The sequence below is a fragment of the Silurus aristotelis genome (assembly GCF_946808225.1).
Source record: "Silurus aristotelis genome assembly, chromosome: 6".
Lineage (NCBI taxonomy): Eukaryota > Metazoa > Chordata > Actinopteri > Siluriformes > Siluridae > Silurus > Silurus aristotelis.
Window position 1 is genome coordinate 22737743 of NC_139579.1, and position 24861 is coordinate 22762603.

The 24861-nt window shown below is 35.5% G+C and overlaps 1 protein-coding gene across 9 annotated transcripts in view; it reads left to right on the forward strand.

The window, feature by feature from the left end:
- plcb4a (phospholipase C, beta 4a) overlaps positions 1-24180 on the forward strand; it is a 37217-nt gene extending 13037 nt beyond the window's left edge. For 3 of the 9 annotated variants that reach the window (XM_083545488.1, XM_083545490.1, XM_083545489.1), the window contains exons 8-37: positions 5-86; positions 232-332; positions 623-680; positions 1023-1131; positions 1367-1577; positions 2238-2331; positions 2519-2598; positions 3660-3744; positions 3911-4001; positions 4178-4267; positions 4522-4619; positions 5035-5179; positions 6215-6299; positions 9023-9147; positions 10003-10054; positions 11272-11374; positions 11756-11920; positions 12324-12528; positions 12689-12777; positions 15481-15625; positions 17347-17405; positions 17523-17588; positions 17776-17891; positions 18079-18151; positions 18254-18429; positions 21624-21725; positions 22165-22237; positions 22334-22420; positions 22537-22573; positions 23270-24180. In XM_083545488.1, the coding sequence (XP_083401614.1) occupies positions 5-86; positions 232-332; positions 623-680; positions 1023-1131; positions 1367-1577; positions 2238-2331; positions 2519-2598; positions 3660-3744; positions 3911-4001; positions 4178-4267; positions 4522-4619; positions 5035-5179; positions 6215-6299; positions 9023-9147; positions 10003-10054; positions 11272-11374; positions 11756-11920; positions 12324-12528; positions 12689-12777; positions 15481-15625; positions 17347-17405; positions 17523-17588; positions 17776-17891; positions 18079-18151; positions 18254-18429; positions 21624-21725; positions 22165-22237; positions 22334-22420; positions 22537-22573; positions 23270-23352 (3085 nt within the window). In that variant the 3' untranslated portion in view covers positions 23353-24180. Of the gene's footprint in view, positions 1-4; positions 87-231; positions 333-622; positions 681-1022; positions 1132-1366; positions 1578-2237; positions 2332-2518; positions 2599-3659; positions 3745-3910; positions 4002-4177; positions 4268-4521; positions 4620-5034; positions 5180-6214; positions 6300-9022; positions 9148-10002; positions 10055-11271; positions 11375-11755; positions 11921-12323; positions 12529-12688; positions 12778-15480; positions 15626-17346; positions 17406-17522; positions 17589-17775; positions 17892-18078; positions 18152-18253; positions 18430-21623; positions 21738-22164; positions 22238-22333; positions 22421-22536; positions 22574-23269 lie in introns of those variants that run through there. The other 6 variants (XM_083545491.1, XR_014534223.1, XR_014534224.1 and 3 more) reach the window with 6 other exon arrangements.
- The last annotated feature ends 681 nt before the right edge of the window (positions 24181-24861 follow it).

Consider the following 24861-nt stretch of genomic DNA (forward strand, 5'->3'; position numbering starts at 1 on the left):
ACAGCATAACAAGAACTTTTGCTTCTGGCAAAACTGAAAAGGTTATATTCCAGGCACTTAAAGACCTTGGTCTGCCTAGTGGAAAGGTGAAATTCAAAAAATGTTCACTAAAACTTGGTATTTTCACAATCTACTGATTTTCAGTAACTTGGTCAGTAATGCAGTTTAACCCATTTTACAAGTACAGACCAAACTATTTGGCAACAGATAGCTTCTGCCTGTTTTTTCCAGAATGATGAAATTGAGCCTGATGTTTTCACCTTTGACAAGTTTTACTCTCTCACTCAGAAGATTTGCCCCAGAACTGACATTGAAGCACTGTTCAAAAAACTGTGAGTAGGCCACTTAAATGAGCTATACTGTAGCCCAAACATATTCAAATGTTTTTAATTAATTAAAGGGAAAATGTAGCCAAACAAATGTTAATTATTGTTACAAATCTCTGCAATAACTAGTGTCACCTTGTCTGCCTCAAAAGTTTGGAATATTAACTTGTAATAATTAAATGTAATGACAAAGACTTTTTATGACAAGGTTACTGAGTTTTTTTTAAAAATTAATATTCATTATCAGAAACAATGTCTTATTTTTTTGTGTAATGTAATGTCTTTGTTTTTTTCAGCTGTGGAGATAAGAGTGATTATTTAAACATAGAGCAATTAGTCAGCTTTTTGAATGAAGTAAGAGGCTTTCGCATATTAACTTACTCCCACCTTGGCTTCCTTTTCCCTTAGTTGTTAAATCACACTTCTTCCACTTTAGATTCCTACTATGAAAAAAGAATTCTCTTATTCTGACACAAATGTAACCTTTTCACACTGCTAACTGATTTTTGCGCATTTTTTATGTTGCATTTTTCACTTTCTTAAGCTCTCCAAAGCATAGCTTTAAAATGTATCTTTTATGTGGTGTGATTGATGTGGTTCTATTTCAAACTGACATTTTTATAGACATTTACAGCTAGCCAGAGTCTCTGTAGCAGCTCCAATAAAAAAACAGAAACCCTTGTTATTTCCACACAGAACCAACGAGACCCTTGTCTTAACGAGATACTCTTTCCATTTTATGACACCAAACGTGCACGGCAAATCGTAGAAACCTATGAGACTGACGAGAATCTTAGAATAAAAGGTAAAGGATGTTGGACTCATGTACAGTATGCACATGCCAGGCTTTTTTCCAGCTTTTGATATCATTATAGTTCCAGATAGTGATGATGCAAATATTTGTATCTCTTGCCTTGTGAAGTTCATTAGTACTTATTAGGCTGTAGACCACTTTCTCATTTGAATTTGCATGCATCTTAATAATGTTTTTGGTACACATAAATATTACCCTTTTTATTAATTATTATTTTTTTTTTTAGGAGTGATGTCATGTGATGGCTTTTGCCGGTATTTGATGTCTGATGAGAATGCTCCAGTGTTTCTTGATCGACTGGAGCACTATCAGGAGATGGACCACCCACTTTCACACTACTTCATTAGCTCCTCTCACAACACATACCTGACTGGCAGGCAGTTTGGAGGGAAGTCTTCTGTGGAAATGTACCGGCAAGTTCTGCTCTCTGGCTGCAGGTGCACAATCTAATATTAATTAATTGTCTGCCTTCAAAATAGGGCTGGGTAACATAACAAAAGTAACCTTGACATAACATGACATTTCTGTGATCCACAACTATGTATCTCAATATATAGATTTACTAACAGACAGAAAAAAGTGTTGCATTATAAACATTTTTTATTGTGTGTAAAAATTATTATCAGCAAAATGTTAGATGTTTTATATTTTAATTGTGGCTATATTATAAATAATGGCTTTTGGTGTCCCAAAAGTGTTCATACTTATCTTTTTTATGCAAAATGTAACTTTATTTATAGACTTTATTTATTGACCTAGCTTTGTAAACAAACGGTCCTCTTTCCCAATTTGGCAACCATATTGTTTGATGTGCTTGCCATGTTTCCTCTTGAACTCCATCTCAACCTTCTGAAAGCTTCCTGATCCAGCCATGAGAAAGATTTCAGTGCATTAGGATAAAAAAATAAATCTGACACCACATGTAACAAAAATAATTGCATGGTATGGTCTGTATTGGTTTAACACTGATGCAGTTTCTTATAGTACAGCTTTCAAATATTTATTAAATGGATTTCAGTCCTCTCAGCATTTGGGAGGTACTGCACCGCTTAGTGTGTGCCAATGTCTATAGTACTCATATTACTTTTTCACTGCAGGTGTGTGGAGCTGGACTGCTGGGATGGAAAAGGAGAGGATCAAGAGCCGATTATCACTCATGGCAAGGCAATGTGTACAGATGTGCTTTTCAAGGTGAATAATCATGCCAAGTGCATCAAAGGCATCTTACGAAAAGCTCGTTGTACTCAAGTGATTATGATATAGCAACATTGCTTCCCCCCCTAAAAAAGTGTTGACATTGCTTATTTAAAAGCCTTAAGATTATGTGAATAGAGCTACATTCTAATAATTAAAAAAGCATATGAATGACTTTTTCCAGGACGTCATTCAGGCCATCAAAGAAACTGCATTTGTGTCTTCCGAATACCCTGTGATTCTTTCATTTGAGAACCACTGCTCGTACGTATGTTTTTTTTTGTTTTGGTTTTTTTTTTATATCCAAAAAGACAGGCTAAAACATATTACGTTCAAAATATATTTGTTACACTAATAACAAAAAAAATTCTATAAATCAAATTAATCAAATATTTATAACCCACATATTCAGTTTCAATACATTTACACTATGTATTTCATGCAAATTCATAGATTTATATAATCAGACAATTATGTGGCTGCAGTGACTTTGACTGTGGGGTGGTTGTGAGTGGCAGATTGGCTGGTTTGAGTATTTCAGAAACTGCTGAGTTTATGGGATTTTTTATGCACACAGTATTCTTTAGAGCTTATGCAGAATGTGTAAGAAAACCCATTCAGTGAGTAGCAGCTCTGCAGGTGGACATGTTTTTTTGGTCATAGCTGACAACTAGGCTATGGTAACAAAAAACTACTGTTTACCACAAAAGTTGTCTGTTGATGAACGATGTCCAGTTTGGGTGATCTTGTGTTTAGGACTGCCTTAAATTCCTGTTTCTGGCTGACTAAAATATACCCTTATCCATTTGGTCTTACATTGTTATAGCCTATGCTCCTGGATGCTGATCACCACAGTTGTAAAGAGGAGTTATTTATGTTACCATAGCCTTCCTCTTTCATCATCAAGGTGTTTTTGCCCTCAGAATTGCCCTTTTACTGAATGTTTTTGGCATCTTTCTGTGTAAACACTAAAGATTCTATGTGTGAAAATCCCCCAGAGATCAACAGTTTCTGAAATGAAACATATTAAGTCAGTCATTAAGATCACATTCGAAACTTTGTGTTGATGTTTGAGCATAAACTCTTGACCTGCATCTGGATAATTTTTATGTGTTGCATTGCACTACTTCCACATTCTTGGCTGATTAGATAATTGCATGAATAAGCAGGTGTATAAGTGCTCCTATCAAAGAAAGTGTATATTTTAATCTATTTACATTTAGATACCAATGCATACCAAAATCTCATCATATCCACATGCATACTTTAAAAATAGTTTTGTCATGTTTGATTTATAATGCAAACTTTTCCTCCATGTTTCATAGGAGGCATCAACAATATAAGTTGGCCCGATACTGTGAGGATATTTTTGGAGATATACTCCTCAAGCAACCCTTAGAAGACTTCCCAGTATGTGTTTTAGAGTGAAGAGTGATGATTAGTAATTACAGCTAATAGCTTTCTTTAGAAGTGAATTTATATATATATATATATATATATATATATATATATATATATATATATATATATATATATATATATATATATATATACAATTATATAATCTATTTTTTAGATGGTGCCTGGACAGCCTTTGCCTTCACCGAATGATCTTAAAGGAAAAATCCTTATTAAGAACAGAAGGTTAAAGCCTGAAGTTGAAAAGAGTATGTTTTTGTTTTATGTTTTCAATATTTGGTTTTTATAAATTGCAGAAAATGCACTTAATAGTCTTATTTGATTGAATTATATTTTATTTATTTTGTATAATGTAATTATTTTTTTTTTTTTAACTGATGTCTTGCAACAATATTTCTAAATATGTATGATTGCTGTTTGGTAGAGCAACTGGAGCACTTCAAGAAGCATATGGAATCTGGAGAGACAAACACTGTTATGTCAGAGGATGAGAATGAGGAAGATCCTGCCTCTGGTCTGGAAACTGCTGGTTCTCCAGCTGTTTAAATGCACAGCACATACTCTCATTATAAAGTACACTAGACTACCCTAGATACAGTAAGACCATTAGCCAAATGCAGGGAAATATAATGGTATGTTGAAACTTTAAGTCTCTCTGTTGGTCCACTTTGAGAAAAATGAAGCCTCCTGTGTAGTGCTAATGAATAATAGTTTTTGATGGCTTTATTTACTGAAGAAAATATTTCTGTTATCTTTTTATGTGTGCAGCAGAGCTTGTGGATGAGGCTCATCCTGAACGGATATGTGGAAGTCTCGTCATTAACCAGACAAATAATAGTGAAGGAAATATGCTTGGGGCTAGAAAGGTTATTCTCTGTTTTTTACTGCATATTGTTTCTTCCAATTTGTGACTTACATAGAGCCAACTTCAGAATTTTTGCAAATAATGACTAAAGGTATTACATGTAATGAACATTACACACTATAAATCAAAATTTCCATGTAAACATTGTCATTGTCTAATATAATAGTTTTAAAATTGTTCATGATTTTCTCTCAATTCCACTTTTATTTTTATATATATATATATATATATATATATATATATATATATATATATATATATATATATATATATATATATCAATCAACATTTAATATGATTTGATATGCACTGAAGTCCAAATGTGCTTTGTTGGTGTCTTTTATGCTCTTATTTTGCCATTGAAATTATATATGATTTTTACTTGTCTGAAATCTGAATTCCATTCTCTCATGCAGGCTGGTGAAACAAATGTGGCTGATGAGCAAGCATTGATCCAATCATACACTTACGTTGCAGCGACCACAAATATTCACCCCTACCTGTCTAGTGTTATAAACTATGCTCAGGCTGTGAAATTCCTAGGTTTTGAGGAAGCTGAAGGCAAGTTTTGCGTTATTATACAAGAATATGCATATTTACTGCATTTTAGCAGGAACTTGTTTTTTGTTGTTTACAACCTGAAATTGAAATGGACTAAAATGCGAAACACACTATGTCTGTTAACATTTAAAGGTGCAAAATTGTTTTACCACCTTTGTGCTTAGCTTTGTGCTTGCACATCTGGATCCTGATCACTTTGTCCAATCTTATAGGCAAATTTGCCAAACACCTTCAGTTTGGTTCTGAACTTATCTAGTGAAGTTTTGACCATATGGTTAGTGTTATCATCATGTTAGAAGGAGCTCATTTAATCCAGACTGGAACAGTTTCCTTCTAGGATTGTTTTGTATTTGTCCGCCCACTCTAAATAGTTTCCTAGCTCCTGTTAACACAAAGTAGCCTTTGCAAGTTGCAATATTATGATACTACCACCATGCTTTACAGCAGGAATGGTGTACTTAGGATGATAAGTAGTGTTGGGTTTCTGCCAAATGTAGCACTTGGTGCCAGTGAAAAAAAGTTCAGTTTTCATCTTAAAAGACCAAAAATAGTTACACATATTTGCTAGGTCTCCAGCATGCTTTTAGCTCCAGGCAGCTCATTGCTTCCTTCTTGTTGCTCTTATAGAAATTCCAGCTTCAAAAGTGTTACTTTTGGTTACTTGTTTGACTAATGAAAACAAAATTATATATCATGAAATATTTTAAGGTTGCTTCTTAAGAGTAATCTGTGGAATGTTTTCCACAAAAAGAATTGTAATTATTGTGTGTATATGTATATATGTACTAATATATGATGTCTTAACATTTCAAGATAAATGTTATGAGCTTAATATGCATCATAGTTTATGACTTATTTCAGAATCGAAATGTGCATATTTGATAAATAGTTAAAGCTTGAAGAAAAGCCTCCGGTTATTCACTCATGAAACTGGTCGATAAGATGGCAAAAGTGGAATGTTTTTATTTCTTTAACACTGTTATTGGTATTTAAAGTGTACCCTAAAGCTATACTATTTCTTATCATTTTCTGCAGAGAAGAACATCTACTACAACATGTCTTCCTTCAATGAGTCAGTAGGACTGGGATACTTACGGACCAACGCTATTGAATTTGTCAAGTATCCTTGCCTTTTTTTTCCCCTGCTAACAGCTTGTCCACTAATGATAGTCTCTGGGTAATAATTTGTGGAAATTGTGGTTTCAAGTGTATAATGAAAACCCGTTTTCAATTAAAGCTCTTAAACCAAAATAGACAATCCCCCATGCCACATGAGATGAATTACCATTGGTCAGCTGCAAGCATGCTTATAAATTATTTATTTCAGGACTCACTTTAATATTCCGTTAGCAGGAGACAGTTTTGAGAATGTTTTATTTAAAAACATTCCTAAATAATCACTCGGTAAAACTAGACCACATAATTAGACCACATAGCTATTATTTTAATCAAAGAATTGCAACAAAAACATTTAGTTAATGACGACAACTACCTTCTGCATAACGAAGGTATCTTAATGATATACATTATCCAGTATTGCCAGTTGTGCAAATTCATTCAATAGAATTTAAATTTGAACAAATATGTGGTTACATTCTGTGCAACATTCCACTCATAACAAGGGTACATGTGTGTAAGTGCCAATATTGAAGATGTGGCATAGAATGTAACAGTCCAGTAGTGTCCATTTCAGCCTCTGGTACTGAGCAACAGAGCAGGAAAGTAGACTTGAGGAAGAGAGTCTTGGATTTCAAAACATGTATAGAATTTATTGAAAACTATTAATCAAAGAGAACTGTGTATAGCAATTGGTTTATTACAATGACAGCCATGTTAACTTACATTTTTCTAAATTATTGTGTGTCTTACATACGCCAGTATGGTGTTAGATTGATGTCCACACATGACAAGAAAACTAACCAGAACATTGACTATAATTGGCTCAGCAATTAATCAGAAAGTCAGTTCTCATTAGGCAAGTACTTTCAGTGATCAGCAGCATATTGCACTTTTCAGCAACTGAATAATTGAATTACTAATAGTAAAATATGAATTGCTGCTCACCAAATAATAAGTCAAGTTGAATCTGCTAAAGAGACAAAGAGCCTATCTTAGATATAATTTTTTTTTTCTTTCTGTAACACTGCAAAATACTCTTATTTAACATGTTTGGGGCATTTAATTACAGAGGAAAGTGTTGTATTCGAGAAAAACATGATAGTTTAGCTAGAAAACCATAATTTGTGCACATTTTAGCATATTTTTGTTGTATAAATGGTAGGTTTTTATATAAACTGTTATATATATTTAGTGTGTGTGTGTGTGTGTGTGTGTGTGTGTGTGTGTGTGTGTGTGTGTGTGTGTGTGTAATTATCAAATTACATTTTTTTTATTTTATTTATTAAATCATTAATAAACAAGGTTTGACAATGCACTTCAAATGAAATGGAAAATTATAAGTTAATATTTACTCTAGGAAAAATAAATTACTTACTTATTACTGCCTTGGGTATTAATTGTAGCCATCAGTTCTGTATTCATACATTTTCAGCAGAGATGTTGTGAATTAAGTAGAATTTTAACAGAATTAATGATAGAATGTTTGTTTTACATGCACCTACATAAATTTTTTGCTAACCATAATCAATCTAGCAGGGTGCTTGACACATAATCTGAATCACCCATAAGATTCACAAGCACTGTAATCACTGAATGTATGTTTTTCCAAACTGCCAGCTAGTTTGAGTCTATTATTTGCCAGTTTGTACTTCATACACTGAATTGCATGCTGGCATACATTTAGTTAGCATACATATGCAAGAGCTTAGCAGCACCCTCTACTCCCTGGTTCTTGCCAACTCTGCTTATACTCTTGTGAGTATTTTTTTAAGTCAACCCCATGCAGATGCTGGACTGTGTAGATTGTAGCACATCTGTTAGTGATGGTTGTTCTATACGAGTTTCTGTGTCATTCCTTTTACACAGGCTACAGCAAATTATGGTTTATTTGAGGAACAGCTTGTCATGGTTTGCTTGAAGATTGGCAACTTTAGAGATCTGTTGCCTGTTTCTCAAAAGACAGTTGTGTGCGACTGACTTATTGGTTTTGTCTGAACCTTGTGTTCCCATTACAGATTATGAAACTCAAGAAAGATATCATGTCCTATGGTGAATTGGTAGTTTTAATAAAAAAAAAAAAAAAAAAATAGTCAGAATGTTGAGCAAATTACTTTCTTATATTGATTAATATGACCTGTCCACATTGGGATTAGTGTACTGTGAAGAAAATATTCCTTTGGGTTTCCTTTGATTTAAATCTACTCATTGGTGTGTTTACAAAAGTTTGCTTGTGACTTAAAATATATTATCTTATCACCAAGAGGCACGAGTGCTCAATGAATGGTTGCTTGTTATATAAATGAGACAAGTCATTTACCTTAAGGGTTGTTTGTCTATCTAAAGCATTTAAAATTATTGAAGAGGAAATGAAAGACACAATGGATTTTTTTTTTTTTTTTCTTTTGGCCATTGGAGTAAAGAAATGTTATGACAATAAATGCCCATTGTCCTCTAAAACATGTAAGAATGGCTTACAAAAGAAAGACTGCATCAATTGGAAAAAGTATCACTAAAAAAAGTTCACAATAGTTCTTTCTACTCGTGTTCAAAAATAAGAATTTAAACTGAGGATACTTGTGGTCTATAAAACAAAAGCCTTTAGTGTGAATGTGCCCCGTGGCATTTACTCTTTTTTTCCAAAAGTGTTTTGATCTACAAACAATCCACAGATTCTACTTTAATTCTGCAAAACCTTCATGTTTTTCCCCTGACTGAGATCCACAGTTACAACAAGCGCCAGATGAGTCGGATCTACCCCAAAGGAGGCAGAGTGGACTCTAGTAATTATATGCCTCAGATATTTTGGAACGCCGGGTGCCAGATGGTTGCACTGAACTTCCAGACCCCAGGTAATGCGAATAGCACCACTGTCACTTGGTGTAACAACCCCCTCAGTACACATACTGTCAGAGATTTAAAACCACTTCCATTATTTTCCACAGCATGCCAGAATGGGCCTGACTGCTCCAGTGCCTTAAGCTTGCTGTAGTTGTACAACATTGTTATACCTTCTATTTCTAGAACCAGTGGCAAAGCAATTAACAGTCAGGTATATTTCCAATCATGAAGGTTTTTTCCAAAATGTGATTTTAGTTTAATCAGCTAAACCGCTATAGCAATATTTAGATGGTTGTTGTTTTGGTCAAATTTGTGCAACCAGAGTGCTTTTGCTGTGTACTTGTTTTTTAACATATCACTAGTCAGTGACTACAGTAGTTTGTGGAGAAGCCATGGTTTTGCATATTCACACATGCTCACAGTAGTCATTCCAAGACATCTGGAGCGGTCACATTTCCGAGTTACTTCAGAAGCCCAGTGCGGAGCTGAAGCCCAGATGAATGCCCTCTGCAATCAGAAACCTGTTTGTACTACTGTGGTCTTCTGAGACTTAATATGCCAGATTGTGTTTGAGAGTCAGGAAGTAATCGGGTTTGGGAAATCACTGGAAATGTCACGAAGCCTGAGCTAAACCAAATTTTGAAACTGTTGAGCTAAAGGAACCCAGTCCCATTGAGGCAATGTCTTGTGTCCAAATACATCATAGAAGACCACTGTTTTAAAGCATTGTATCAGATTTCAAGAGTTTAGCTTCGTATATTTTTATATATTTGCATTCAGTGCAATCTTCTAGCAACTAGGATATGAAGAAAATTATTTTACTGTTCTGTTAAGTTTCTGACAAAATTTCTGCCTTTCTTTTTTAGATTTGGCTATGCAGTTGAACCAAGGAAAGTTTGAGTACAATGGGTCATGTGGGTATGTGACAAAATCATTTGTCAAATTTAAAGAAAATTGTGTGGAAGTTAAAATAATTCTTCTTTTGTTTACTTTTAATTCCGGGCCTAAAATATTTACTTTACTTACTAATTGCATTAAGCCCTGTAAACCAAAAATGTTGGGTTTTCTGTCTAATTGTGAGGTATTTTATTTGCTGTGTTTTACTATCACAGTGCATTTATTAAAAACTCTGATGTCTGTAGACACCTGACCAATTGTACCCATATGTGCTTGCTGAACATCTCATTATACACTTTGTCCCAGAAGTCTTTGAAAAGTCTGAAAATGTTTACCAAAAAACTTGCTTCTCAACAAATTCAAGACTGAAAGTATTATGGAAACCTAAGTGAACCTCCACACACAACATATTTCCTTATGTATGATAATTTTTTTGGACACGTTGTATATTTATTGTCCTTCTGCTGTTAAAATTACCTCTATTTTCCTAGGAATGTTTTTTTTACAACATTGTAATGCACCTGAGTGAATTTGTACCAAGTCAGACATTAGCACATTGGCACTGATAGCTGGCCAGTAGGAAGAAGTTGCTGTTCCAATTTCTTTCAAAAGTCTTTAGGGCTCTGTGCTGGCAACTCCCATTCTTTCACACCAAACTTAGCAAATCATTTCATTATAAACCTCACTTTGTGCACAGGGGTATCATCCTGCATGAACATTTAGTTTGGGCCTTTAGTTTTAGTGAATATGAATTCTTTATAGTACTGCATAAAAATAAAAATGTTTACACAGTTGTAGGAATTGTTTGGGAAAGAATCGTGTGTGAATCCAGGCGTCCACATACTTTGGGATACTCTATATTTTGTGTAGTGGCCATTGGTTGTGTTTTTTTGTTTTGTTTTGTTTTTTTATCAGGCAAGTGATTAATGTGAATTAATTATTGTGCTATTAATATGTGAATACATGTTATAATATGATCATTACATAAAAGAATAGTATTACAAAAGTTTTAATGTCATGGTATTGTGTAACCTTCAACATTAAACACATTTATCAAGGCAAAGTAGTATAATATTGGTAAGTGTTTCACATCTGTATGCACTATATATTGAATATGAGACAAGGCTGAACTAATTAAAAGGCTCATTGCTTTAAGGGGACTAGAACTAATGGCTCAATTGAACTATAATGGAAATAAACTGGGTTTTGACAGGTTACTTAATGTTTTGTCCTTGCAGTTATTTGCTGAAACCAGATTTCATGCGTCGGCCAGATCGAACATTTGACCCTTTCTCTGAAACCCCTGTGGATGGAGTGATAGCAGCCACTTGCAGTGTCCAGGTTAATCTATTTAAAATATTGTGTTTTTAAATCTTAGTTTATTCAAGACCAGATTAACAAAACTCCAATAAAAGTTGGCAAAAAGTTTTGACTAGGCAAGACAAGACATCCTGAACATATTTGAGCTGAACTGCGTAGGTTCATGATGACAGAGTTTGAAGAAAAGACATGAAAGAGTCAGATTTTAGAGGAAAGGCATGAAAGAATCTGAATTTAGAGGAAAGACATAAAAGTACCAGCTCTCCTCAGGTTCTGCATCCAGGTGTCATGTTCTTTTAGATTCATTTATTAGATTATTTTGCTCCTGGTGTGAAGCCTGAACCATCTTCATTAAATGTCTGAGAATAATTCTTCCCTGTTTACCATTTATTTTTGATGTAGGTAATTTCAGGCCAGTTTTTGTCTGACAAAAAGATTGGCACATATGTGGAGGTGGATATGTATGGCCTGCCCACAGATACCATTCGCAAGGAGTTTCGCACGAGGATGGTCCTGAACAATGGCCTAAACCCTGTATACAATGAAGAACCATTCGTTTTTAGAAAGGTAATATCTGTTTATGTCCAGATTTATGAATTTAGATATCTGTAATATCTGGATTTATTTCAGCCATCTCTTTTCCACATACTGTAGTCTTGGGCTAGGCTTCAGGGCATTGCTTCATTTTAAAATCTTTACGGTATCATTAAACTTAATCTACAGAAAGCTTTAAGACTTCAGGCAGGAAAGCAACTGTGTGAGTTACTCTGCCACTCTGACTTGCTGTCCTCATATCTTTGCTCCACTGCATGTTGAATTTCTGCTTATCAGTGAAATTCCTCATGCGTCAACATACACACACACACACACACACACACACACACACACACACACACACACACACACACACACACACACACTACCCCATCACACCCACCCAGTGAATATTATACTTTCCACCAACCCAAAGGTAATCCTTCCGGACCTCGCAGTGCTCAGAATAGCGGTGTATGATGACAACAATAAGCTGATTGGTCAGAGGATTCTCCCCCTGGACGGTCTACAGGCTGGCTATAGACACATCTCCCTAAGAAATGAGGGCAACAATCCTCTTTCCTTACCCACCATCTTCTGCAACATTATCCTCAAAACATACGTACCTGATGGATTTGGAGGTAATTTGGGTTTGGTGTAGGAGGCATATTCAACACTTCTTGTTGCTAAAGTACAATTAACCATCCTCATATAATCCATATTTTGTTTGTTAGCTTTAATTATATTTTTTTTTATTAAATTGTCAGGTGTGCAGTTCCATTCATTCTTTTTCTTCTGTAGCTATTGTGGATGCCCTGTCTGACCCGAAAAAGTTCTTATCCATTTGTGAAAAGAGAACAGACCAAATGAGAGCTATGGGCATTGAGACGGTGAGCATCTTCATAAATACTGCATGAATTTCAGCCATGCTTATTAATTATTACTCTACATTTAGGGTGCACTTTTTGACTCTAAATTATAAGCATATATTTTCTCATTATTAATATATTTTGCAAATTTGTTATTATTTTTAAATATAGAAAAATAATTTAATTAATTAAATTAATACATTTAATTTAACTAAATAAATTAACATTGGACCAGAAGAAAATAAGACCAGGCGTTGTTGTTGTTGTTGTTGTTGTTTTTTTTTTTTTTTTTTTTTTTTTTTATTGTTTGTACTATAGAGGCAATTGGTGTGAGAATGAATTAAACAACCTAGATTTTTTTTTCACCGCAATGTTGTTTTTGCACATATCCATCCTAATCAAGGAGAAATAATTTATTTATCTGACAGTACACATTGTGCTTGAACATTATGAGTAAATAATTGAGCAACAATGCCATGCTCAATTATAAAATGATACTTGTTTGCTATTACCTCAATACTCTTGCACATTGGATTTAAAATGAAACAATAAGTGTCTGTAATATGATATATATAGTACAGACCAAAGGTTTGGACACACCTTCTCATTCAAAGAGTTTTCTTTATTTTCATGACTATGAAAATTGTAGATTCACACTGAAGGCATCAAAACTATGAATTAACACATGTGGAATTATATATGGATCTATATACATAACAAAAAAGTGTGAAACAACTGAAAAATATATATTCTAGGTTCTTCAAAGTAGCCACCTTTTGCTTTGATTACTGCTTTGCACACTCTTGGCATTCTCTTGATGAGCTTCAAGAGATAGTCACCTGAAATGGTCTTCCAACAGTCTTGAAGGAGTTCCCCGAGAGATGCTTGGCACTTGTTGGCCCTTTGGCCTTCACTCTGCGGTCCAGCTCACCCCTAAACCATCTCGATTGGGTTCAGGTCCGGTGACTGTGGAGGCCAGGTCATCTGGCGCAGCACCCCATCACTCTCCTTCTTGGTCAAATAGCCCTTGATGCCTTCAGTGTGACTCTACAATTTTCATAGTCATGAAAATAAAGAAAACTCTTTGAATGAGAAGGTGTGTCCAAACTTTTGGTCTGTACTGTGTGTGTGTGTGTGTGTGTGTATGTGTGTGTGTGTATATATATATATATATATATATATATATATACACACTATTGGCTGATACATTTTGGAATTATGGCACTGTTTACAAAAATGTATATATGACTATATATCTATAACCTACTCTCATCTGTTCTTTCCCTTTATTTGTATGTTCATATGTAGATAATAAAACCACAATCTGTATAAGCTCACATCCATTTCTATAGCAATAATAAATTTGGGTCATATTTTAGGCCATGTTTTTAAGATAGTTATTATTTGTTGCTGTTGAAGAACATTTGGTTAATAATGTTTGTATAGTGTCTAGACTGACCCCCATTTTAGGCACTGTGATACAGCAGCAACACTACTGTACAGTATGTACGTTTGTGGCATTTGGCAGAAGCCCGTATGCAGAGAGACTTACAAAGTCTCCATCATTAAATACATTCTAAAACTGGTTGATTAAGACACAGACTAAGAATACCATCTGTGTAAAACTTTGTTGGGAGAGAAAATGGTTGGAAAGCAAAGTTTAAAAAATGCTCATTTAAGAAACTCTGGAAGAGGAATGTATTTAGACATAATTTTGAGGATTGCAAGTGACTCAGCTTCACCACCTTGGTGCCAAAACAGAAAAGAGTATTGAAGCATTTTTCTTCTAGTACCTTGAGATATGGGGTAAGTGGAAGCTCAGTGGGTAAGGTGCTGGGTTACTGATCAGTATCACCAAGCTGCCACTCTTGGGCCCTTGAGCAAGGCCTTTAACCCTCTGTGCTCCAGGGCCACCGTATAATGACTGACCCTGCGCTTTGACCCCAGCTTCCAAGCATGCTGGGATATGCGAAGAAAATCATTTTGCTGTGTTGTAATGTATATGTGACAAATAAAGGCTGTTCTATTCTATTCAATTCTATGGAGGGACCAATTGAGCAGTGGTTATAGATCAGAGGGTGCGTGATGCTGGCCTGTTTTTGGCACATCCAGAAAGCTAATGTTGGGAACATAGCAGAGGGGTGGTTTTGCAGAACATAGGAAGGTTGAAAACTAATTTTGTGGCTGCATTCTGGATCAGTTGCATAGTCAAATGTTTTTTTAGTGGCAGACTTTTCCAGGAACAAGTTGCAGTAGGTCAGTCTTGAGACTGAACACTAGTTTGTGTGGACAGAAACAAACAATTTCTATTGTAAAGGAAATCGACATAAGCTTGTTAGATTAGTTTAAGTATTGCAAGTCTTCTTTGTTTGTTTTTCTTGTTTTTTATACATATTCTCTCTGTGTTGGTCTTCACTGACCACTAAAGAAGGTCATTACAAGGCCGAGGTGTTTTGTTCATTTCATTAGGTGTATGATCCTCTGTAAGAATAATACTATATAAGTATAAGAGCCATGGAGACTATATTATTCATAGTGCATTTATTTTAATCTCACTCAATTCATAAGCAGCATTTGTCATGCAAAAAATTATTTGTCACTGAATTCTGTTTAAGAAAATGCTCTGAATGAATTTAGTATATGTTGATGTGATAGACATTAAAAACTTTATTTGCTACAAAGTGTAATCATTGATGAGACTGATTCCTGTGCTTGTGTGTACAGTGGGAGATAGCTGAGGTGCCAAATGACAGCCCAAAAAAGTCTAAGAGAGGAAAGACAAATCATCCAAAGGCCATGTCACCTCAGAAAGTTTCTGAGCGACACCCAACATCATCAGGACAGAATCCGAGCATTCCCTCAAGAATGGGTAAAATTTATATTCATTTATTATAATTTTTTTTTTATCTATATTTCTTTAACTGCTTTTTATTATTATTACTTTCAGAATTACATGAACTGACTTTTATGTGTTTTACTCTGTAATGCACTAGGTGTTTGTTGGTGGTTCATTTGGTCCAAAAATACATTTTCCAGATTATGGGCAATAATATACAGTCATAAGCCACTTTATTAGGGACACCTGTACCCTTGCTCTTTCGTTCATTTATGTAAGAAGTCATTTATCTGGCAGTAGTGCAGGGCAACCCATAACATCATAACATCATGCAGGTACAAGTCAAAAGCTTCAGCTAATGCTCACATCAAACAGCAGTATGAGGAAAATGTGAATATCAGTGGCTTGTGGCATGGTTGTTGGTGCCAGATGGCTGGTTTGAGTATGTAAAAAAGAGTTGATCTCTTGGGAATTTTATACACAACAGGGTCGTTTTAAACAAACAAGAAAAAACTTCAAAGAGCCATGTGTGGTGAGCAAAAACATTTACATTTATGGCATTTGCCAGACGCACTTATCCAGACATACAAAAGTGGTTCGAAGTCTCTATCACTAAACACATTCTAAAACAGTTTTATTAGGACACAGACTAATAATACATCAGTCATTACATCTACATTAATTACATACATCAAGGAGAAGTGCTAATTTAAAAACCAATAAGGGAGGTTTAAAGTTTCTCAGCTGCTTGGACATCAAGTGAAAGTTTGTTCCACTACTTAGTTGCCAGGACAGACAAGAGTCTTGAAGCATGTCTCTTCTGTACATTGAGAAATGGTGAAAAATGGTGAGAACTATACTGGCTCCAATTCAACAGAATTGGAGCCAGTATAGTGTAGTGCAGGGTGCAGTAAGAGCTGTGAGGTGGGGGTGCTGGTATTGTTTTTTGGCTTTGTAGTTGAGAATCACCGTTTTGAATTTAATGCAGGCAGCTACAAGAAGCTAGTCGAGGAAATGTAGCTGTAGGGTTGAGGAGGATGAGCTTCAACAGCTAAAGACAATTTCGAATTCAACTCTTGACTACCAAGAACACCAAGGCTCACCTAATCCGGACAGTTGGAAATTGGAAAAACATTGCCTGATTTTTTTTTTCTTTCTTTTCAATATAATTAGTTTAAAAAAAAAAAAAAACATTGTCTGTCTCCTTTACTCATGTCCTTTCTCGGTCGTTGTTTTCTCTCTGTTTTCTCTCTAAAACACATATACACACAATCTCCCACCTCTTTCTTTTCTTCTATCTGTGTATTTTTTGTTATTGTTACAATTTGCATAATTATTTAGAAATCTAATCCATGACCTTACTATTATAGAGTTCTATCTAAGTTAAGGTTGAATGGCAGATTTAGAGCATTTAATGTGTTGAAGAAGTTTGACATGACAGCGCATACACAGAATAATCCAGGTCACTGACTCAAGGTCAGGTATCCATGCTAACCCAGGGACAGCTTTGCAGCTTGTAAATCCAGAGATACATTTCTGTGGGATAAAAGCTGGCTTCTTGATACCAAAGCTCACTTTTTATTTTATTCTCTACATTTACACAATTTAATGGGGTGTGAATTATGGGCTACATTTTAAGAGGAATAGTGAAGTAAATGTAAATGTATAGTAAATGTGAACTAAAGGTATTTGCTGACACATTGAGTGTACTTTTATGTAAAACTATTCACTTTTATTTACTTGTATCTTAACAGTGTCCTCTAAACCTTTAAACATGCCTCAAGTTACCATTGATGACCTGAAACAGATGAAGGTACAAAAAATTAACTTGCCGCTAGACAGTTTGCTTCTTGTTTGTGTTAATTATTGAATTAACTTAACTGAAACCTATGATTTATTTAATGTTTGCATTCCACCTTTTAAATTCCAGGCATATATGAAACTAGAAAAGAAACAGCTGAAGGAGGTGAATGCGTTGGAGAGAAAGCATGCAGAGGTGACTAAAGACCTTGGTTTCTTTTTCCAACACTTGTAGTAATTGGATTATGGGTTCTTTTACGGACACGTTTTACTTAAATTTGTAATATTTATTCACTAAATGTGCCATCAGGGACATGAGTACACAAAGTCCTGAATGTTTCAAATGTGATGATTCTTTTTTTTTTTTTTTTAACCTGTTTCAGGCATACACTGCCTTGCAGAGATCTCATTATACTCAGACGGAAAAGATGGCGACACAACATGAAAAAGAAAAGAGGGCCCTGGAAAAGCAATTAGAAAAAAGTAGCAAGAGAGTCAGGTAGATCTATATAAGCAGCAGCATCCTGCATTGGACAACACTATCCTAGATGCATATAGTTTGGGTTATATGATAATTACCAATCAGTCTGATTATTTATTATAATAGGACAGCACAGAATGTATTTTAATGATGGTATGTTCACAAAACAAAACTGCAGTCTTTTTCATTTTTCATACTCCCTTAGTGAATGTAACTGGGAAACCAGAGGGGAACTGGAGAAGAGGATAAAGATTGTGACCACAGACCACAAAACAAAGGTGCTGAATTCTGTTTGTTCCTGTCTTTCCAAAGCAGTTTGCTCTTCGCTTTGCAAAGCACTTGCCTGCTCAGTGAGCTAGTGGTTTGTCCTGCTGTGACAGGTGAAGAACATTATTGCTGCTCAAGCAGAGGAACTAGCTGAGATGACGAAAACCCACAATGCTGAGAACCAGGACCTCAGTGACCAGCATATGCTACAGCAGTGTGAACTGCTCAGAAAGTTGATGCTTATAACACAGGAAACGCAGACACAGCAGCTTGCGTACCTCCATGAGCGGTGAGCCATTCATGTCAATAAGTTTACCTGGATTGTGGATCCTTCTTCAAAAGAAGTACTATTCCAGGGTCATTATGATAACTTTAACATTTGAGATATTCTGTAATGAGATAAATGTGGATTTTTACTGAAGTTTCTCATGCAAGTTGAATATCAGTGCTGTGATGAACTAGAAAAAGTTCATCACAACAAACTTTGATGTTGGCTTAACAAAGTCAGCCTAAAAGTTAAAAACTGTTTTGTAAGCTTGGAGATTTGGAGCTTGAAGTTAAAAGACATCATAAAATAAAGGATGAGGAACAGACAGTTACTGGTGAAAAGAAAGGTGACGGAGTGATACAGCTAGAATGTCAGATGGTGTGAGAGAGTAGGTAGGTGGAGAGAGGGTTATTATTAGAATGATATGAGGACTGAAAAGTGATATAGGCATATAGAGTGATGGAAAGAAATGTGAAGAGAAAGTAAAAGAGTGTGTTTGTACTACTGGTAGGTTGATAGAGAGGTGAATGAAGAGATGGTTGAAGTGAGAGTCAATGTTACAGGTGCATTGACCGAGTAGGAGGGAGAGCAGAGGGGCTTCAGGAATTGTGGATGAAGGTGTGCAAGAGTTTTGACAGTTGGAGAGAAATCTTGCACATTCCAGTCAGGCTCTGATGTACGTTTATGGGTGTGTTGGGGGGATATTTGATTGTACACAATGGGAAACCCAAAAGTCTCTGTCTAGAAAAAAAATGTTCAAAGGTTGAGGCATTATAACAGCCTACAAATTAAGGTAAAGTTTTTACTTGTCACATGTAAATTAAAGCACAGTGAAATTCTTTTATCATATATACCAGGGATGTTAGGAATCTGGGGTCAAAGCACAGGTCAGCCATGATACAGCACCTCTGAAGCACAGAGGGACAAGGGCCTTGTGCAAGGGCCCAAGAATGGCAGCTTGGCAATGATTAGGATTGAACCTCTGACCTGGTCCTTAACCCAGAGTCTTAACCACTGAGCTACCACCTCCCTTGAGCTCCTGTAATGGGAAAACTGTCACTCTGATCAGCCAGAAAAGTCAAAGCACACGCCTGACTTTGGTTCATGTAGTTTAAAAACTCTAGGAGGAGTAGTGTTTAGACTTTCAAGGTATCAAAATAATAATAATAATAATAGTCAAGTCAAGTTTATTTTTATAGCACTTTTCACAACAGACATTCACAACACACAACACAACAGACAAGCAGCTTTACAAATTTTAAGAGTTAAGGTGAATGGTGTGCATTTATCCCTGATGGTGACTGTGGCAAGGAAAAACTCCTTTGTTATGAGGAAGAAACCGTGAGAGGAACCAGACTTAAAAGGGGAACCTATCCTCATTTGGGTGACATCAAGAGTGTGATTATAGTCTTTAAACAATACAGAACAATTAAGAGTGATAACTAACATGAGCACTGGAATGTAAGATTATGAGTGATGTAAAAGACTGTAGAACAGTCATTTGTACTTATAAAACTAGGAGCTACTGAGCAACTCATAAAATAGCTCAACATTTGCGATCATCATAGATCCAACACCAGCTTCTCCATGCCAGAGCCTTGAAACACTTAAGGAGGTCCAGTGTCCAAACTCCACATGAAGTGGGATCCAATTGGCGCTGCTACGTCTCTAGATGGTTCGGGATGTTTGTGAGTTCGGCATCTACTTCTTTAAACGTCCACAATCTTCATGAGGTGGGACGTGACTGGGGCTGGAGCAACCTCAGGATGCCTCAGGATGGTAGAGAAAGAGAAGCAGTGGAGAGGAATTAGCATAGCTGCTGTTCATGATATTAACAGCACAAGATGATAAGGTTGTACTGGAGCACAAGGTAATGATGTGATGTGTGCTAAAAAGATACGTTTTTAATCTGCAGTTAAACTGGGGGAGTGTGTCTGAGCCACGAACACTGTCAGGAAGACTATTCCAAAGTTTAGGAGCTAAATGTGAGAATGCTCTACAACCTTTAGTGGACTTTGCTATTCTAGGAACTACTAGAAGTCCAGAGTTTTGAGACCATGACGGATTGTAACGTTTTACAAGGCTGGAACGATACATGGGAGCCAAACCATTTAGTGTTTTGTAAGTAGCAGTAGTTTGTAGTTTATTTGAAACCTAACAGGTAGCCAGTGTAGGGATGATAAGTTGGGGTTATATGGTCATATTTTCTCGACCTTGTGAGAACTGTTGCTGCTCCTTCTGGACTAACTGTAGCTTGTTTTTTAAAGATGCAGGACAACCACCCAGTAATGCATTACAATAGTCCAGTCTGGAGGTCATGAATGCGTGGACGAGCTTCTCTGCATCAGATATAGACAACATGTTTCTTAGCTTAGCAATATTTTTAAAGTGGAAGAAGGCTGTTGTTGTAACATGGTTGATATGATTTTTAAAAGACAATTTGCTGTCTAAAAAAAACTCCCAGGTCTTTTACTGTTGAACTAGTAGTTACAGTACATCTTTCTAAATGCATGTTGAAATGCTAGAGCTTCTGTGTACTGGTTTTTGGGCCGATGAGCAAAATCCCTGTCTTATCAGAATTTATTAATAGAAAGTTATGTCATCCAATCTTTTAATTCTTTGACACACTCAGTTATCCATTCAACATTCCTCAGTTAATCAAAGTCTGAAGATACTGCAGATTTGTGCATGTACCTCATGTACAATGTGTCCCTGGGTTACTTCATTTATTCACAAACTTGGCGATGGCCTCATGCTTTCCTACAGTTCCAGATAATAGCCTCAGGTCAGCCTCTTTACTTTGAGTTCCTTTTCTGCTCATGCTGCCTGTAGGTGTTTTTTTCACAAATCAAGTCTGTCGTCTATAAGGTGACTCTAAACCTCAGGATTTTGCTATTCTCTCTCTCTAGGGATGTAGTTTATTAAAACATCACGCTGCAACACTGAAATAGATGGCAGCTCTGATTTATCATGTTGTATGAATCTTCTTAAGTTGTCTTGCCAATTTAATATATTAAGCTTTTATGGTCCGTACACCTCTTCCCCCTCACTGCAGACTTGTTTATTATGGGACAGGGTAGAAAATATTATCCATAAAACGCAGCATGGGATGTTAATGGAAACTGGATGTCCTGCAGCAAGTTGGTATTATATTTTGATATTACTCCTGATCTAACAAACGGCTCCATTTATTACTTGTTTATGTTTTCTTTCAGACAGAGTAAGGAGATGAGAGCTAACCAAGCAAAGTCATCAATGGAGAACAGTAAAGCTATCAGTCAAGACAAAAGCATCAAAAACAAGGCTGAAAGAGAACGGTAATGATCCTGGTAATGAGAAAGTCCAAGCAGCCACGTGTAGTCACAAAAAGTTCATTTGTGCCAAACTTGTGATTTAGTGCATTTCAGTGTCTATTAATGGTTAGCATTCAAGATGTCTGCTGCTTAAATGTATACATAGTGCATGTGTTAGGAATTGGATAGAAATAATCAGTTATAGAATAGATTATTTTCTTATAATATTGTATAATATAATGTCTGTTTTGCAAATGAGTTCCTGTTACTATAGTCTTTTTTAATTCATACTCTCTTTTTTCCCTCTTTCAAAAAATTTTCCATTATAGTTCTAATATTGGAGACTCCTTCTGTAAATTTCAAACATCTCTGGACAGCAATTCAACAATGACACATTTTTTAGCAATATATATTCTGTTTATTATCAGCCTTAGATTTGTTTTGGGGTATTTTGTGTCTGCAGGAGAGTTCGAGAACTGAACAGCAACAACACAAGAAAATTTCTAATAGAAAGGAAAAAGGTATATTTTAGCCTTGTGAGTCAAATGGATGAATCTTTAAAATAAAATATTAACATTTTTTAATGCTTGTTTTAAATGGTCTTACATGACATTTATAATGTGTATGAATAGCTCTCCTTGAGCCAGTCCAAAGAGCTTGATCAGCTCCAGACAGTCCAGCATGAACAGCTGGAGCAGCTGGATAAATATCATGCTAAGGTATTGCAGATTATGTTGATCATCCAAAATTAGCTGATCATTCCCAACTAATTGACACTATTATCTATTCACCAATTCTTTCATTGGTTTTATTACTGTTTTATTTTTCACCCTAGCTCTTGAAGTCTCACCTTTCAACATCTCCGTGCCACAGTAGGTACTTGCATTCACAAATCAATTTTACAATACTTCTCCTCGCTCATGATTCTTTTATTTCTGTCTATAAAAGTGCAATACATCATGCCTATGAAGTTTTTACTGCATCCCTCACACTCTCTCAGACTGCTGAACCAATCAAGCTGATCATAGAGAGAAAGCGGTTCTCCTGTAAATGTCGTGATTATTGAAGGTGTCAGAAATCATAAAATCAATCAGTAAAAGGCTCCCAGTGAATATATTGTGCAATGTGCAGCCATAAAGGAGTTCAGTAAGGAGGAGAGAATTACACAGGTTTTGTGTTTACACAGACATACCCGTCATGCTCATGCTAAATTGTTGCTAAGACAAACGTCTGTGATTCATTTGCATCTTTTAATGTGCTTTCTTTGAAGGAAAGTCATTTTGGCTTTAAGCAAATTGGCTAAAGTGTTTTTCACATTTTAGACATTTCAGCCCTAGTGTGAGCAGCCCCTGATTAAAAACTTGTGGAGAATTAAGTGTTAAGAAACTCACACTTTTAGGAATCTGATACTAATATAAATCAAAAGGCCAGTGACTTGGGTTCCTTTTGAATGCTTTAAATAAAAATTACATTTTGTCATATGAATGATGCAAAGGCTACTGAAACATTTTATAGGGTTATGTGCACATCTGTTGTTTGTGCTAATGCTGCATGATGTTCCTTTTTAGGCCAAAATTACACAGCACATGCACAAGAAGAACCGAGAAGTGAAAAAGGTCCCAGTAGTGCCCTAAACTCCCTTAACACATGAGACAACAGCAGCTCTGTAAACAAAAAAACATGACGCACAAACAGCTGCAGATGTGTAAAACAAATAAACATACAAATATTTTTTCTGTATTCTGCATTGTATTCTGCATATATTTTCTACATATAAGCATGTTTGTGGTGAGTGGGTCTTTTTACTTCATAAAACATTTTGTATACATTTTATATAAATATATTTTACTAATGTATATTATCTAAATGCATTTATATGTTTTTGTTGTGTACCATTTTATTAATATGCACCCCTTGTACTTGAAAGGTTGTTTTTATTTTCATTTCTGGATTTCTTGTTTTTTTTTATTTTGTATTTTTTTTTATAGGTGATCTGTAATTCTCTTAGGGTGAGGGATTGGTGACACTGGGCACAGTTTTTTTTTTTTGTTTGTTTCTTTTTAGCTGAATGTCTCATTTTATTATTGTATATAATACAATTAAAATATTATAAATATGAATGACGGAGAATCGGCCAGTAAAAAGTGGGGAAAAAAAACTATAAAGGAAAATCGAGTGACAGGCAGTAAAGTGATCTACTCTATTCTACTCAGAATTATAATTGTACATTAGAAAATGTAAAACAAATGAGAAAATATATTCCTGGTTCCGCATGTATTTTTTTAATAACAACCCAAATTTTCAGCCTACTCTTCTACCCTTACTCTTCTACATGCACTTCAGTTTTTCTTTAATAATACAGATTTTTTTTTTTTAGCCTTTAGAATCCTGTTTCCCCAGTTTTGCGTCTGGTGGGTTTCCATTGTTCGACATGTCATTGTCAATGTCTCATTCTTTAAATACAATGATTCAGCATGCACATCTGAAAATAAGTGTTTCGAAATGTGTGGGGGGGAGGGGGCACAGCAGTGATTTATGAATATTTATGAGAACACTTGCAGCATTTTAAGAGCTCTTGAAGAAAAATGTGTTCAGAAATACCCAAGATCTTTGAGGTACCAAGAGGTTTTTGGAGTTGAATTAATTGTTTTGGTCATTTAAGTTTGAATCTATTGCTGACCAACATCAGTTGCTGAAAGACTGAAACTGGAGAGTACCTAGAGTGTATTACAAAGTTTGCTGCCAGACCAGAGCAGGTAGTGATTATATTTTGTGTTGGAGAGCATTAATAAAAAATAGGTAATAAAAGAATAATAGCATAGTAGTCCTTATGCTATAGACTACTATCTAGTCGGCTATTTAGCCGGGTTTTCCAGTCATTTACACAAAGCGCCAGAGTTGGTGCAGGTTCTCATTCCAACCAAACAAGGACCACACCTGTTAGTCCATTTAAAGTGAAGATCTAAACAGGTGGAATCGGGTGTGACTTGCCTGGAATGAAAACCTGCACCCTCACCGGTCCTTTGTGGAAAATATTGGACACCCCTGATTTAGAGTAACCGTGTTTTAGGTTATTAGTTGACAACATAAAATCATTCAAAATGCACTTGTTTTGAGCAGTTTACACTGTTGGTTAACTGTGTTCACTAAAGCAAATGAA